The sequence below is a fragment of the Callospermophilus lateralis genome, chromosome 13 (genome assembly GCF_048772815.1).
Source record: "Callospermophilus lateralis isolate mCalLat2 chromosome 13, mCalLat2.hap1, whole genome shotgun sequence".
Classification (NCBI taxonomy): domain Eukaryota; kingdom Metazoa; phylum Chordata; class Mammalia; order Rodentia; family Sciuridae; genus Callospermophilus; species Callospermophilus lateralis.
Window position 1 is genome coordinate 19,374,950 of NC_135317.1, and position 17,771 is coordinate 19,392,720.

General features: G+C 36.8%; 1 protein-coding gene across 3 annotated transcripts in view; it reads right to left on the bottom strand.

Annotated features, from left to right (window-relative positions):
- Nucleotides 1-17,435, bottom strand: part of Adarb2 (adenosine deaminase RNA specific B2 (inactive)) — a 476,386-nt gene extending 458,951 nt beyond the window's left edge. For all 3 annotated transcript variants that reach the window (XM_076831487.1, XM_076831486.1, XM_076831488.1), the window contains exon 1: nucleotides 17,044-17,435. In XM_076831487.1, the coding sequence (XP_076687602.1) occupies nucleotides 17,044-17,143 (100 nt within the window). In that variant the 5' untranslated portion in view covers nucleotides 17,144-17,435. The remainder of the gene's footprint in view (nucleotides 1-17,043) is intronic.
- Nucleotides 17,436-17,771: the final 336 nt, after the last annotated feature.

A 17,771-nucleotide genomic window follows, 5' to 3' on the forward strand; every position in this document is an offset into this window, starting at 1 on the left:
GTGTGCCCCTGTCTTGTACTCCAAGCCTGTGAATGTCACCACTTTAAACCACTTATTCTTTCATTTAGTTCAATATTTCAAATCTTTTAATTTTTGGAAAAAATACCTTATAATAAACATATAATAGCTGCAGATCAAGCTATTTCCCCCCCCCCCTTAGCTCCATAGCTTGGGAAGCATTTAACATTTTAGCCTTTTATTTATTTACTTACTTTTACATGTTAGCCTTTTGACAAACAATTGCTAAATGAAAAATCTTGGTGGATCTTTGAGTATGTGATGCAATTATTAGTAATGGTTTGGTTAGTTATGGGACATATGACTGTATGATTTACTATCAAGCCAGGTCCTTACAAGTGAATTGGCACAGTATTCCTAATAAATCATAGACTGCAGGTGTACACAGGGGTGACCTGAGCAATTCTGGACATGTGAAAACCCTGTTACGAAACATTTAGTGAAGCTAGACAGTTCAACCAAGCAAATTTTGGAATAGCAGCCAATATATTATTGAAAAAAAGAAGAGGAAATCATATAAAAACATATAATGAATTTATTAATAAATATATTATAAATATACAATATATTATTTATAAATACATTTATTAATTTATTTAAATAATTATTGTTCTTTTCTGAATTTGTGTGGCTGGTATATGGCAGCACTTGCTCAGCGGGACGCTTCTGTATGGACGGTATGGGAGAGCTAAGGTGTCTGTTGTCTTTCCTGAAATCAATCTCCACTGACCTTCTCACTATTTTGATAAAGATGATTCCAAAAATATAATACAGATGTGACATTGTATAAGGGAAAAATACAATTAACATAACTGAAAGCAAAACAAGTGCTTATTTAAATGAAGGAAGAGATTAATTAACAAACGTAAATTTCAAGCCCAAGCCTTTTGCCTTTCGCAGCTTGAAGGGAATATCAGCAGAGAGAATGACCATGATGTCCGTATCATAATCAACTCATTATCATTTGAATTGTGTAGTTGGAAAATCGCTTTAGAAAACATGCAGTGACCAAGAGAAGAAAATGATCCAAAACATGGCTAGAAGCTAAATTTTAATGTAAGTTGTTAGATAAGAGCGAAGAAATGTTGGTGTTGATATAAAATCATTTCAAAGGAGCAAGTATCAAAAACAAACTTCAGAACAAACTGACAATCAACATACTTTCTGTTTGCCCAGGCAGTTTTTATCTATTTATAATAAATAACCTGACTTTGGTGCCTATACTTGTCTTATGGTGTGAAAAGACACACAAAAACACACAGACACACACATTCAATTTCAAGTAGAAAGCTTAGAGACAACTGTTACATGTAAAGTCATTGAGACATTAAAAATAAAGGAATATTACATACAGTAGGCCCTTCATATCAGAGGCTTTAGCATGCACCAAACAACAGTGGATCAAAAATGTTAAGAAAACGAAATTGCATCTGTCCTGGACACATGGGGACTTTAAGCTTGTCATTATTCTTAAACAGTACCATACAATAACTATTTATGTAGCATTGGCTTGACATTAGGTATTACTAATAATCTAGAGATGTTTTCCAGGTATATTGGAGAGGATGTACATAGGTTTTATGCAAATAGTATAACATTTTTTAAAATAAGGAACTTGAGTATTCAGAGATTTTGGTATCCAAGGGGGTTCTGTAAGAAATCATCTGTGGATACTGAGGGATGATTGCTTCCAGAATTTTATACATTGCTATCACACCATCAGAGAAGTTCACAGAAGCCCATTTAATCCAGATGTATAGACTGTCATGTGTCACCCCAGTCCAGTGCATAGTGTTGCCACATGATGTGTTCACGTTTGTCGAAGCTGTTTCTCAGGTTCATGTAACTGGGGTCTATGTCTTCCCAGCATGCCCGTCTCTCTCAGTCCTATATCTGGACTGACCAGAGCATAGATCTAAGAAATATTGCTGCAATCTACTTCTCTGAGTTCATTGGCATGAGGAAGCCTCACATTTTCATTTTTGTTTGTCGGATCCCTGACCAAAAAAAAAAAAAAAAAAAAAGTAGAATTTCTAATTTAGAAATTTCTGATCTCTAATCCCAGTTCATTGAACTCCTTAATTGTATTATAATTAATAATTATTTTGAAATTCAATATACATATTCATGGATCATCATAAATAAAATGCCATCAAGAATTAATGATTTGTTTTTAAAAATTTAAAAACCTAGAAATTTTACCATTAGGTGTTTACATAAAAAAATGACTGTATAAATAAGGTTTTGAACAAAGGAGAAGTCATTTTAGTCAATTTATGCATATTCTACTTAAAGATGAATATCATTTTGTTATTCTGGGGAGCATAGTGGGACTTCTTAGGGGCTTCTCACTTACTTAATCATTTTTTTCTTTAAGTTAACACTTGAGAATCAATAACAATATGGGGAGTTCAAATGTCCCATTTGACTATTTTGCATCCAAATTTATTTCTTAATCTACTTTTCATTCATTTACTCACTAAATTTGAAACAGAACACATATGTTTACCTACATATGTTTACCCGGGATTTGAATTTGATTTTGACTTTGTATTGCCAGCATAGAATCTGGACAAGCTTAATCTAGGAAATTGGAACATTAAGCTCATTGTTTATGCATGAAAATAGATGAAAAACATCTTGTACAATAGACACAGACATACACACAAGGTAATGCAGAGTGTTCTTTGTAAACCTAGATGCACAATAACCAAAAAAAAAAAAAAAAAAAACACATTTAAATCTGATGGGTACACTTCACAATATTTAAACTTGGTTCCAGGGTTTTGCTTTGTGAACACCATGCTTTATTTAATTACAAACTATTAACTGACTTGAATATTACAACAGTGTATTCATCTAGTCTTATCTTGTGATGCACAATGTTGCATATGTGTATTGTGGGCCTCTTTATGGCATATTGACTTCCTTTTATTCTATTTGTTTTTGGAGAAATAGAATTTGGAAATTTCTGATCTCTAATCTCAGTTCATTGAATTCCTTAAGTGTACAGTAATTAATAATTATTTTGAAATTCAATGTGCATTTCATAGAGACATCTGGAAAAGGAAGATGTTTGCAAATGTAAGGTTAGTTCAACAATCTCTAAGGTTTCCTTTAATTTGCACAACAGAAAATTGCACAAGCCAAAGCAGAGTGGAAAGTGTATGTAAATATGTGCACATTTACCTGTCTGTGCAATCACACACACAAACATTGGGCACACACATGCATCCAACTGCATGTTCATGGAGCCATCATGAGCTTGGCTGCATGCTATTCTGGAAACCAAAGTACAGAGCTTCCCTTCTAAGCCCTTTGTAATATAGCTTCATATCAGGGCTTTTGTAACATTGATTCTGAGATGCTGGTTTAAAAATCAACATGGAAATGCATCTATGGGCATCTCCTATGTGCAAATTAACTCCATGTTTCTCAGAGGACAGCTGCTCCAGCATTTTGTGCATCCTCACAATGAAAGCCCGATCCTTCCAGGGGCCTGGGCTCCCCTAGGGACCTTTCAGTACCTGTGTGTTTCATCCCACACCAGGGCCAAGGTCCCTTCTCAAGTCAAGAACATCTGATTGAAGCTCAAATGATCTGAATCTAGTCCAGCTTGTTCACTCCCTAGCTTTCTGAAGTAGCCACATATGTTAATTAGGTCTCACTTTCCTATCCTTAGGGCAAGGTGTTTAGTTAATCATATCTTAGATTCCTTTTTACCTCCCCCATACAAAGATGCAAGACTGATTCTACTCAAGTTGTAAAAAGAGCCATCAGTGGGAGGTGAAAAAAGAAAACCTTCCTGTCATTTACATTGTAACTCTTAGAAGCCCGACAACTCCCACTACTTTAAGCCAGAAGCATGCATCATTATCCAGGCCAGGAGAAAAAGAAGAGACAGGACAGAAACCTCCGCACAGGTCTACTTCATTCTGCTGGATGGCAACACTTAGCACCAAATAATCAAGGACGATTTTCTGGACATTATTTCATCAAATCTGATGTTAGTTCATTTCTATAAGTATTTCCTAACTCCTGGATATATTATGGTTTATCTATGAGAAATTTTACAGTGATACAGTGAAATTCATGAATTTTTTGGCGCTTACTGAGGTAAAAATAACATTTCTGGAAAAGAGTGCTGATAGCCTGACTGTATGCTTTGGAGTTTAGAAAATGTCTCCAAAGGTGAATAGAACTGTGGCTTTCTGTCTGCTGTGGGCTGAATAGCGTCTCGCCCAAGCACAGGTAAGCACAGGGCCTCAGGATGAAACCATATTTGGAGATAGCATGTTTAAGGGGGTGATCCAGTTAAAATAAAGTCTCACTCACACACAGACACATATCCACAATCTTATCATTCAAAACTTGTCATATTTTTTAGATAAGGAAGTGGTTCAGCAGAGAGAAATCTCTGGAACTTAGAGATGATAAACATGTGGCCATATATATAATGCTCACGCATACACATGATGCTTTTTTGCTACTATCTCTGTGGTTACACCCATCTGTATCCATAGCCCATGGAGATTCACAAGGCAAATGATCCTTGACTGGTAAACTCTCATGCTATCGGGTGAAAGCATCTTTAGATTAGAGTACATCTTCCACCAAAACTATCTTTATTCCTAAGAACCAAGTATCTCAGGGCTCCACAAGCATCTCTGTAGGGGATGGTACCCCAAAGAATGACTGAGCGGCCGGCACCCACCAAGCTTCCTCCAAAGGTGCTGTGCCAGAGTCCTGGGGTCACTGGCTGTGAGTCAGGTGGGGTCTTCCTTATCCTAATCATCTTGGTTTTATTTCATTCTGGGCTAAAGTCATCTAGTCTGTTGGGGTCTTGGCACAGCTTGGGGTCCCATAGAGTAATAAGAGAAAAATAAGATGAAAGAATAAATTTTCCCAAGGGTTCCATATTAAAATTAGGGAAATCTAACCCCCTCAACCCTTTGTGGAATATCAGCACTTAACTCAAAGGCTGCAGCAGAATTTTCCATAAACCAGGATATCATTGCTGAGACCATGGACACCCATGATGCCTGATGTGGCCATTTTCTGAATGTGTGGCCTCAGGTGCATATCCTAAACTGTTTTCCGGCATCTTCTCTACAACATGAAGACCATATGGTTCACTGTGCTACAATGTGGTTGGAGAATTAAGTGAGATAATGTGCCCTAAGCTCTTAGGATAGTCCAAGGACTCTATAAATATTAGTTAGAATTTTTAATCATGTTGCCCAGGGGCCAAACAGACAGCTGGTTAAACAATTCTGATGTGGGTTGTTGACTTACCCTTGGCTTCTCAAGTGAATCTTGTTGAAAACACTAAAGAAGAGTCTCAACTCAATGGGTCTTTCAGGATGCTGCCTTGCTTGTGTTGTGCTGACCTTTTGGGGCTAACACTTTGTAAACTAGACAAATATGATTTCATACATTTTTAGTTAATGTACTTTTTATCCTGTAACTGGAGAAAACTGAAAATTTAGTAGTAATCAATGTGACGACAGAGTCATTCCTACTTATTTTTATTTCTCTTCTATTTATCCATTTTTATTTTTTCAGTATTTTTATGAAGTGTGGTGACAGGGAACATCCTTTAAATATGGAAGATAATGTCATTGCATTTGTGTCTGAAATTAGAATATTCTCAGTCACAGATATTTTTGGGATTGGTGATCAGAGTTCTGATAGAAGGAAATAACTTTTCAGAGGGGAGAGAGACGAGTCAAGCCCTCTTGGGAAGCACCGAAGAAAAAGCACCGCCTAAACACCCAACACAGAACAGTCCAAGAGTGAGGACGATTTCCTCAGCCACATTGACTTCAGGACAAAATGCAGAGTATGGGTGCTCGGGCCAGAATTTCACTGTGGGAAGTTTATAATTTATTATGCATCAATATGTGCAAATAGCATGTAGCATCCAATCCATTGTCTGATTTAAATTGTCAGTTTTGAATTTTTAGTTTCCCTGATGGTCAAATTTTCAAACATTCCAAAACATGATCATAGAGAAATATCTACATCTAACTACTGCAGCCAATATTTCTCAGGCTGAAAATGAGCAGGTCAACAGTAATTGCCAAACAATTTTGTCTTGTCATGCTGCATTTTGGATATGTATTCTATATATGTCCCCTGCTTAGTATGAAGAGTATAGAGATGATAGATAGATAGATGATAAATATGATTCTGAAGTTATCTAATAAGCAAGATAAAAGAGACCAAGAAACACATTGTCTACACAGAAGCAAGGAACATGTTCAGTGACAACCATCTTTTCCACCATCCATCCTGAATCACAGTACTAAGAAGACATGGGCATACCAGCTCTGTCTATAATTATATAGATGAGCTCTACTTAAACTGAATCAGACAGGTGAGTGTCCATCCTACTTTATCTGACCTCCATGCAAAGACCATCCTTGGTTAAAAAAAAATCCAGGTTATATTACAAGTAAGAGCCTGTAATTTAAGTTGCTTTCTTGGGCTGCACGCCAGACCTTGGCATTACAGAGGTTAGCACGATGCTTGCCTCCAGCAACTGTGGTAGCTGAGCCCTTGGCAGTGCCTGGACTGCCTAGAGGAGGAAGTCAGGGAGCCAGATACTGATGTGGGAGATTGACAGGTGGTTGCATCCATAAAGGAAGCGTGTGCTTCCTACAGAGATGGCAGGTGACCATGTGGAAAGCACAGGAGAAAAAGAAGGAGGCTGAGAAGAGGTCTTCAGGGATGACTACAAAAGCTTGCTCCCTCAGAGAGATGTGAGGCTGTTTTGAATATGTTTGGTCCTGAGGATTTCTTTTTGTTTCTTGCATGTAAAATACTGATGAGAGACCAGGGTGCCAACTATCAGGGGCCTGGTTTGGCAAACAAGAGATGAGTGCCTTCCATGCTTTCTGAAAGGGAAGTTTTGCAAAATATTTCTTCAACATAGACTATAGAGAAGGCAGAAACATACTGAGATTTGCTTTCTGGCTATTTTACACCATTTTTCAAAGCTTCCAATACTGCCTACTCCTTACCATTCAGCATGGTGGCTGACAAATCAAGGTATTTAATAAGTGCTTGTTGAATGGATAAACTTCAATTTGTGTAACTATGATTTGAAAATAAGTCAACGTGCTTTACAAATTTACAACCTCAATCTGATAACTCCACAGCAGACATTTATTGTTGATGTACCATAAGATGGTCACTGTGCTAAATTTGGGAATGCAAAGATGCATAATAGGAAAACACCAGCTTTGGGAAATGACAGGAAGACCACAGCACCTGACGTGCAAACTTGCATATAGTTTTACAAAGAAAGACCTGAAGAGACTATTCCTTCCTAGACGTTGTTATCCCAAAGATGGTTTGTGGCTTCCACCTCACACATGAACTCTACATTAACTGCTCCTTGTCTAAGCTGTTAGAGCTCACATCACCTATACACAATCACTGCAGAAATTGTTCCTTTCTCCTATAGTATTCTATTTTTTTTAACAAATTCTTCTTTCAAAAACTAAATAAATTTTCTTAGTGTGTTTTAATTCAGTAACTATGATGTTTTGACACGGTAAAAGGAATAAAAATGTTCAAACCTAGAAGAACTTATATTTTAATGGCTTAATTTTATTTGGGAGTTTCACTTGAAATAATAAAGTAAATGCAATGTATTCCAAATTTTGCAAAAATAACTGGATATTTCGTATTTTTTAAAATTTACCATGACACCTAATACTATGTCAGGGTGATGGTACTTCATTTTCATTCCATTTTGACTTCATATATATGTGCTTGATCCCGATAACACAATATGAGCTCAGACAGAAGGGCCACGTCCACTTATTTTTCTTGTGTCTTTGTGCTGTCTAACTCTTTGTGTAACCCATAGTAGGCACTGGAGACCTACTGAAACTTGAAAAATTAATTAAAAAAACTCACTTAATACAGATCTTGTCTGAACACACACACTAGTGTAAGGAACATCATAAACAGAGTAGTGTTGGATAATATGCACCATGGTTTTTAAATCAAGTATCCTTTTGATATCAAAAGCTATGTAAAATAAAATTCAGGAGCCATGAACTCTATTCAAGAATGAGAAAAAGGCATCTTCTGAGTTCTTCTGACTCTTCCTCTTCCTCTTTAAACTCCTCTGTGCTACCATGGTTGTTTCTCTCTTGTGTGATGGTGTAAGAAGATATTTGTGATAAAAACAAAATGATTTATCTTGCTTCATGTAAAATATGCACAAAGGGAAAACTCAATTGATATTACTTTGGAAGTTTTCTAATTAAGCGATTAGTGTTCTATGTTAAAAACCATAGTCATAAACAAACATCATTTCCCACTTTCTCTCTTAAAGAGTTTTTCTCTCAGAAGTTGAGGCAAGACATTTTTTTCTCTCTGTTATTTTTTTTAAAGTTCATATTAGAGTGCTGCTGTTCCAGAGTTAGAGAATCTTTTAACATTTCAATATTCAATATTTCAATAAATGCTCATGCATTTTAAATCTTGAGTCTGCCTTCCCTACTTATTATGTGCATATATCGGGAGTCTACCAAAAAACACACAAGTGCACATTTTAATGACTTAAATTTTACTCATTAGCTACAAATAAAAGTCCATGTCATGACTTAACTTTCTTGAAAAAGGAAAATTGAATTAAAATTTCAGGTGATTGCATGAAATTATAGAAACTCTCAATTTTGTTAGACTTAAAAAATAAATAACTTTAACTAAATACTTAATAAATAAATAAGCCTTCAATTTCAACGAATAGTGAATTTATACCCATCTGCAGGTCCCAACAGGCGGTGGGGTATGGGTATTGGAGTAAAATGTTACCAGACACACATCAAAGATTACTTGAAAGGTGGCTGCCCTTAGTTCAGTATCTTTCAAGGACTGTCAAAGTTAGTTGATCCCCCATATACTATTTCAGAGTTTTTCCAAATATTACTCTTTTTCTAGCCTTTTCCCTAGATATCTAACAAAAAATTTTTATTTAAATATTATTTCTTCTTTAGAGAGAAAATTGGAAGTATGGAATTATTTGAATTTTAAAAATTTGTCTTTGAACCCTCTGCTTTGGATTAACAAGTTGCTTTCTGTTAGAACTCTGTTAGAATCTGTAGAGTGTTTTTATAAGTTTTAACTACAGAAATAATATTTAGAGTTGAAGCATGAACAAAATATCCTCATGCCTGCGAATAAATCATATCATTTTTTTTACCTAAAAATTAGTAAGACATGCTATTTTTCAATAATCTGTTTCTCCTTCCCTAAATTTACATCTTTTCAGATAGTGTCTGAGCCTGTGAACATTTGTATGCATTTTCTGTTTCAGTACTTGGGCTTGAACACAGCCTAATATAGAGAGGGTGGGCATTTCCTTTAAGGACACGGCTATTTTCACAGCCAGGAGCCCGATGTGAGCGCAGCATCTGTTGTAGACAGGGATGAGTGAACTCAGCCAGACTTGGGGTTTCGAGGAGGTCAAAATCTATTTTGCTGACGTTTCTGTCATGCTTATTAAATTGCATTTCTCCAAATGCAATTAAACTTTTAGGAAATATTGCATTGATTTTAAAGCGAGGAAAGCTGTGGACTTCCGATGGATTTTGGCTAGCACAATCTGCTTTTGTAATCAGTTATTGGCGTCCTAGGTATATGCTTTGCCCAAGCTTATTATGAGCCCCCAGTCCTGCTTCTTAGAAACAGCAGCCTGCTCACTTGTGTTTCTTTTTAATCATATGAAGGAATTTGATTCATGTTAGCATTTTCTACTAGAGATAGGTGCGGCATGAGCAAACTGAGTCCCCCACCCCTGTCTATTTTAATATCACATTTGATAAGACATATTTGAGAAATCATGTAAGACATTACAAAATGATGAGGCGGTAGGAGACAGGAATCAGGGATTTCATCTCAAATAAATGGAGCAGCAAAAGTTAATTAAATCTATAAAATTCTCCAAAGCACGTCCTGGTGAAGGTATTTAAAAGAATACTTTCCACTATGCTCACAACATGTGAGAGTGTCGAGCTAAGATTTAGGCCTAAGATTCACTCATTCTATTAGAGACCCCAGGAAAGAGGTTTACAGATATTCTGAGCAGTATCGGTTTTATTTATTATCCAAATGGCAAAACAACAGCCAGGGAAAGAAACCTTTGTCTATGTTGTAAATGAGTTATCTGTTGACACTGTTATAAAAATGCTCAATGGAATGAATGTAACCAGATTTGAGTTATAGCATTAAGAAAATTGAGCAGGTACTTATACTAAAAATAACACCTGCCCTATTGAATCTTTGAATTTATATTGCTTCTGGATTTTTCTTTCTATTCTGTAGGAGATCTGGATCTCACAAGGTGTGAGGAGGATTCTGTTAGGGTGAATGTTCATGGTCCCGAATTAGCAGTTACACAAACGTGCTGGTTCTAATGCTCTCCTGCATTGGAAGCAGCTTAGCAAAGCCCACCTCGATCTCATAATTGTAAGTGTACACAGTTCAAAAGAGCTTTTGACTTTCATCTCTTAGGAATCAAAAGAAATTACCTTAAAATCTAAAAGTCACTGGAGCATTTGTATTGTATTTCTCTTTAATCTTAAATGTAAATGCTACTTTTCTTTGTATGAATGCTTTATTTATCAGACATATTTCTTAATCAAGTACAAAATCCCCTCCTTCACATAAACATTAAATGTGTATATAGCTTGTTTTCTATTTTTTTGAGATTAAAAAGCTAAAATTCAGTATTGGCAATTTTTGCAATTTAAAATGAATGATAGTGAATTTCAATACATTTGTATATTTTAACACAATGAGGACATTTATTAGCCATTTTCTTACTAGAAACAAGCTACTAATTGTATTCATTCCCCATTAATAACATAATAAAATGTAATTATTTTCCTGCCCTTCATACTCAATACCTATAACTAGAATAAAAGATGATTAAATATCCACAGTGTAGTTAGAAAACCCCGGAGACGCAGATGATTAACTCTTCATTTTCAAATACATATTGTTGTTCAGAAAAAGTCTGTTATCTCTACAAGGGCCAAATTTATTTTTTGCAAAAATTACAGATCTCTTAAACAGCAAACAAATTAATTTCCAAGTTATAAATTTTTGGTTGTGATTCTTGGGCTACTGGATTCACTCATAAATTTGCAACTGGACATTTGGAGCCTAAGAGCCAGGTTTGCTATGACATTGCAAACACTAAGTCAGCCAAGAAATCAGATGCAGTAGCCCTGACCTTCTTTCCTCCCAAACAAAATAAATAAGTAAGTAAAAGTTCAACTTGGGTCATCACACAGGGATGTCCTGGGGTCAAGGCAGTATTGTATGCAAGGAGAAGAGTAGTTTGTAAATGTAGCTCTCTATTTCTGCTTTCTAAAGTCTCACAAGAATTTTTCAGATATACATGTGGGTGGAAAACTTAAAAAGAACTTTTTCTTCTCTTTTTGAAAGCAATTCCTCTTTATTTGATATTAGTACCTTTTTATGTGAGTTTTAATGTAATAACAGCTAGGAATAAACAGTTGTCTTTGTATAACCAAATATTTACAGCATATATTTCTCTGAGTGAAGGAAGACAATTTAATTGTGAAGATGGGGTTGTTTTAGATTCATCTTATTTAAAAACACTTAGCAACATGAATTGGGGCTGTTGGTAATACATGAACCAGTGTACATTGCTATGCTGAGTTTTGTTTTTCTTTTGTGTTATTGTACCAGTTTCTAAAAATGGGTAAATGCTTTGAAAATCTTGATTATGATGTGGAAACTTATCCCTTTAAAATTTTTATTTGCAAGTGTTTAAGGAGTCAAATTTTTCACAGAAACATCTATTTAGATATAATATTTTTAAATGATGAAGAGCAATATAATAATTTTTGATTTTAGGAGTTGTCCAAGATTGGTTGTACTACAAAGATACTGACATAACTTTCTAGCATTTTAGAGAAAGAAGCAGGTAGGTATAAAAATTACACAAGTGTGTCAGTTGTCTTTTCTGTGTATGTTCCTGTGCACATACACACAGAGAGCAAAATAATGTACACATGCACAACACATATGTGTACAGAAAGCATCTAAATATAATTTTAAAATTGAAAACTAAATAATTACACAATATAAATCGCCTTTCTATGCCTCCAAAATGAAAATTACAGTTTCCTTCTCCAAGTTTCCTTATATAACACTCATCTAGCTTGGCTTCTCTGCCATACCCCAATCACCACTATTTAGCTATGAATGCATGAATCTCACATTTTTATTCTAAATTCGAGTTCACTCATCATATCTAATGCCCTCGAAGCAATCTCAAATTACTGTTATTACACGGGTCACTAGAAACCAGAGGCACCCATATAAATTTTAAAAGAAAGAGGAAAAAAAAAAACCACACAATTAGATGCTGGCTAACAGTTTAATCAATTTGATTTTATCACAAAATCCAGTTCTTCCTCTTGAGCTGTCAGCGCACAAGATAAGCAGAGTGTGTCAGGGCTTGAGCCAGCGGTGTAAAAGGACTGTGTCCCTCACCAGCCGGGTGACAGCGGCGTGGGTGATGCTGGCATTGCAGGGGACAGAGAGTTGTTCAGCCGCTCCACCCTCATCCAGGGCACAATCTTTCTATTTCATTAATTTTTCATGGAATTTCATTTCACAACAAGCAGGCGTCTGCCATCCATCTGCTCTACTTATTCTGTCTCTTTTGCCAACTTTTATTTGCATTTCACAATGTTCAGCAACCTGCTCCTTCCCGACTACCTTCCCGTGATTCATCATTTCCCGTTTAGAGAGCTACCTTGTGTGGGTGCTCTCAACATTTATTTTCAATTTTCTAAAACTCTGTAACCAGTCCCCCTGGAATACTATCTAAATGTGAAGAGTTAACGTGTTTTACTGTCAAATGCCTAAAAAAAGGGCACATCCCATTGCCAATGCTCAAATTCAACTGAACTGACTTACCCAGTGATGGTTTACAAGCATTGCAAAGAGTTCCCCCCAAGTTCCTTTCTCTTTCTGGTTTATGAATGATTGATACACCTCACTTAAAACTCCATCCTTCAATTTATCTTATGGAAATGGCAGAATTTGTATATGTTCTCAATCTATTTCCAAATAGGTTTGTCTTGAAAGAGACTTTAAGAAAAAATTCCAAGAAACCTCAGTCATTTTACATATTATAGGCAGTAATAAGGATAATAGAAAAATGTTATTTACAAAATGCTTCATTCCAGTGCATAACTTTGGGGGGGGATACACTTATAAAAGGTAGAAAACCCCAGCTATGACAAACAGAATATGTGCACTAGTTTGAGTAAAGTAGTAAATGAAAAGATATTTATGAGATTCCTCAAACATATTATCCTGACATTATCCCATGGCTCAGAGATTGATCAATTTTTAAGCTATTTGTTTTAATGTACTACATTGTTTTTGATGCGTTTTGTTAAACTACCTGATTGAGCTGGTACTACTAATAAGGAAAAAAAAACCTTCACACTTGCATTTATTATTTGATTTAAAATGTTTACTTTTATAATAACCGTACTTAGTTGTTTTCTAATACAAATAGATATTTTCTTATATGATCACATAACAGATTTGGTTGGGCAAAATCACCTTGCAAAATTCTACTAAGAACTACAAAAAAAGAAAAATAAAAAGCATTCTCCCATATTCTCCATGAGCAGTGAAGTCTATTGGCATTTAGAGATGGCAGGTAATAGTTCCTACAAATTGCACGTGCTACTATTATTTTCTAAAAGCCTCCAAATGAAATAGAAGCAAGATAAATTGATGTCTTTCATATGTTATGTAGGATGTGAACATTGCTTTGCCATGTATGTAAACATAAGATATTCCCAGTCTTTCTTATACTTTTTTTTGATTGCTTGACTTTGTTCCAAATTTTTTAAAAATGGAATTTCTCATTTCTATAGAAAATTAAAAATACAAATCTTTTGCAAATAATTTCTAAGAAAAAAATTCCAACTAAAAAATGTCACAAGGAGAAAATGCAAAAGTGCACAGCTCTATGTCCGATAAAACAACAAAGTGGGACTGGCAGATGGGGAAATTTATTCTGAGAATTTTCTTCAAAGTTTATCTGAGAAAGAAATGCAGGTTTCTGCCAATGAATCCCCAAAAGTGACATTCTGCGACGAAGTTCTTCCCCATATTACCTTTTTTTCCTTTCCTATTTTTTTTTTTTGACTTTTGAAGATATATACTAGTTCCTGTGTAGTGCAGTGACTAAAAACTACCTTGTACGGGGAAATACTTCATTTGCAGAATGATGAGGGATTGTAATTAACAACAATGAAGGTGTGGTTTCATTCCCACACTTCAGCTGTGGCTAGAGTGTTTCGTTCAGAGTCTGCAAATAGATCTGACAATAGAAGGCATCTCATATCAAAGCCACTCAGAGTAGAGGTAGAGAAAATAAAGAGCATCTCATGACACCGGGAAACTAAATGCTAGGATGCATCTTAAAAAAAAATGACTCTTGTCCATTAGAATAGGTGAAAATATACATTTCATAGGCCAAAGGTCAACATTTATCTAACTGTATTATTCACTTATGAAAAGCATACTTTGTACTTATAGTCAGCATCTTCAGTTAGTACAACCTTACTAGAATTTTTTAACAGTCATCCATGAACTTGGGGAATTTAAATTGTAACCAAAACAGAGTTTAATTATTAGATAAGCTTAAAAAAAGAGGCTATTTGGTTCAGGGACAGTGAAGACGCATGACTATTAAGACAAGTTTAAGCTCACCATTGTTCCTCGTAGAACAGAAAAACAGGCATCTGTAATAACTAGGAACCGCATATAAATTTGCGGTATGTTCTCAGAAAGATGTAAATACTTATTTAATGTGTCCCATAGTTTGTTATGCTATTTTTTTATTTGACCGTTGTACATTTGCAATTGTTAACTTCCCCCCGCAAAGTGACTATTTAGCAATCTGACTTTCCAGCCATGATAGCTGTCAGTAGGTACCAGAGGAAAGGCAGCCCCATACACGTCTCCCCATAACATGAATTGGTATACTAAACCTGATGACCCTTCCCCCTTCAATATTTGGCTGTAAAAAGTAAGAGACTTGGTCTTGTCAAAATTACTAAGGCAAAGAGCTTTTTTTGCTGTAAAAATTCTATTTTGAATTGTTGCAGTTAGGTTTATAGCAAATGAAGTCTTCCCTCAGGTTTCTTCTCTTTTTTTCCCCCCACGATGAATATGAATGCTTTCTAAGTTAGTATGTCTGACATTTAATGGTAAGGCAAATAAATTTGAATAAAGGTAACAATTTCCATTCAGCTTACATTTTTATAGGTTGCATTACTGGGAAATATTACTCTAGATTCTTGAATATTAAATATATAAATGGACTAAATAAAAATATTGGGAAGCATGAACAAGTGTAAAGATTATGTTTCTTTTTATCTGTGTTCAAAGTTATATTCATTATGCAATCCTGTCATGTTCTAAATATCACCCTTTGTTAGCATTATCTTTAAAAGACACTAACAAGTCAGTTTCAAAATATTTTCAAATAACAATATGAATAGCAAGCATACATTTTAGTAACTTAAGAGTTAAACTTATAATTACAAAATCACCCCTAAAACTGCAGCCTGTGAAACATTTTAAGGAACTCATCAGGCTGTATTTACTCCCAGTTGTCCTGATGTGTGATCATAATTAATGACTGTTTGCTATTGACATTTATGTCTTCAAACTGACTGGCTAATTTCTACAATTGGAAGAAGTAATCAAGAACTTAGGGACTGTTGGAGAGCAGTTAGGAAACAATCTGAGAGAAACTTATCTTAAGCCATTACAAAGATGAAAATTCTCCAGGGAGGATGTAGGATCACAACTACATTTAACAATGTGTTCTGCCATAGAAAACTGGAAAATCTGATACATTTGAATTGTGTCTTTCCAGCTGTTCATTATAGCTTTATATTCACTATTGTAAATAAAAAAAATCAACACATTTTAAATAATAAGACCTGAACTTTCTCTTACAATTGCAAACTCATAAGAAACTAACAATAATACAAGTTCCTTCCTGAGAAACAAGGGGCAACATTAGAATGCTCTTTGAATCCTTCTGTGGAATGGACTCAGTCTAAGATGGCATTTTAGGACATTGCCTCTCATATTGGAGCAATCGCTAATTTTATACGAAATTAGCCTTTGCGTGAAAGCCCTCGGCTTCTGATGACACTGACTAACTTCAGTACAGCCGATCTCCAAGAATATCAGTAACAAGGCACAGCATGACAGATTGTCAGCAGCAACCTGTCACCCAGTTGCCTTTTCTCCTTTTTTTTTTTTTTTTTTCTTTCTGGTGCTTACAGGGTGTTTCTGTTGCTAACAAGACATAATGCTTATTTCTTTGCATGTTTTAATTTCCGCATATTTCTCCAAGAAGGAGAGCCCTGTGCTCTTTGTACATCCCAGTGTTTACAAGATGACGGGACACCACACTAAGTAGAAACTAGCCGGCCAATTTGGGGGAGGCGATCGTCAGGGGCTGCCCATTCCTTTCTCTGAGACAATTTGGATGGGAAGAGCTGGCGAGAAGGTTCATTCCCTCGGTTTTATGTATGTTGGCTTAAGTGAGTGTTTCCTTTGGCACCGTTTGATAATGTGGCCTCCAAGAGGGTCTAAAGCGGTGCCAGCCTCGGGTACGGAGAGGGCATAGTGGTACCTAGAAGAGGGGAACATCCTCCTGTCCAAGGATGGTTGCCTCTGGACCACAGCCCTCTTGTCAAAAATCTTTGGCTGAGCGGCTGCTGGCTCCCTGTCCCCTCTGAGCTTGAAGAAGCCCCCAGTCATTTACAAAGGGATCTGAACTCCCTGCGCCCTGATAATGCTCCGGCATCCCACCAGCATCCTAAAGTGAAGCTGCTCAAAATAGACAAACCCCAGAGATAGCGGGAAGGACGAAGGGAGCCGGGAGAGTTGCGGCGAGCGCAGAGCGAGCCTCCTTACCTTTCCTCTTGGACCTCCTCCGCCGCCGCCGCTTGGACTTGCATTTGAGTTGATTACTTAGCCCTCCAGACCCTCTGCCGCTCCCCAGGACGGATGCCATGGCTGAGACCCAGTCGGGAGAACGTGAGTGGCGCTCCTCCTTAAGCAATTTCACCTTTCTCTCTTTGGCTGTCGCCGCCGCGGCGCTTCTGCCTCTCCAAATCGGAGGAGCAGGCTCACTTTTTAGGACCCAGATCTGAGCGCTCTCGCTACTCGTTCTGTGTCACTTGGTTCCAGCTGGGTGAGAGCTTCCGATGGGAGTCGGAGCGAGGAACCTCTCCTTGGGCAGGAAGCGCTGGGAAAGGTGCGCCCGCAGGTCCTGAGCGCTCTGGAGCTCTCCTCGGGCTGCCTCTTCATCTGGGCTCCCAACGCGGGGCTGCTACTTTTGCACCTCTGCTAGTTGTTTGGCACCAGCCACTTTGAAGCCAATCACGCAGGGAGCTTGTCTATTTGCTGCTGCAAAGTCTAATTAGATCCAATCACAACTGTCTCCTCGCTCTGACATCAGCAGCACCAGCCCCTCCGCCCCTGGCTGCTTGCAAACTCAGCTCCCATTTGGACGGATGGAGCTGCCCAGGACCTGGTAGAAGGAAAGAGGCTGCTCAGAGGGACCCACAACACAGGACTGGTTTATCTGGGAGAAGCCTAAGGGGCGGTTTACAGGAGGGACCCTATCCTGGGATGACCAG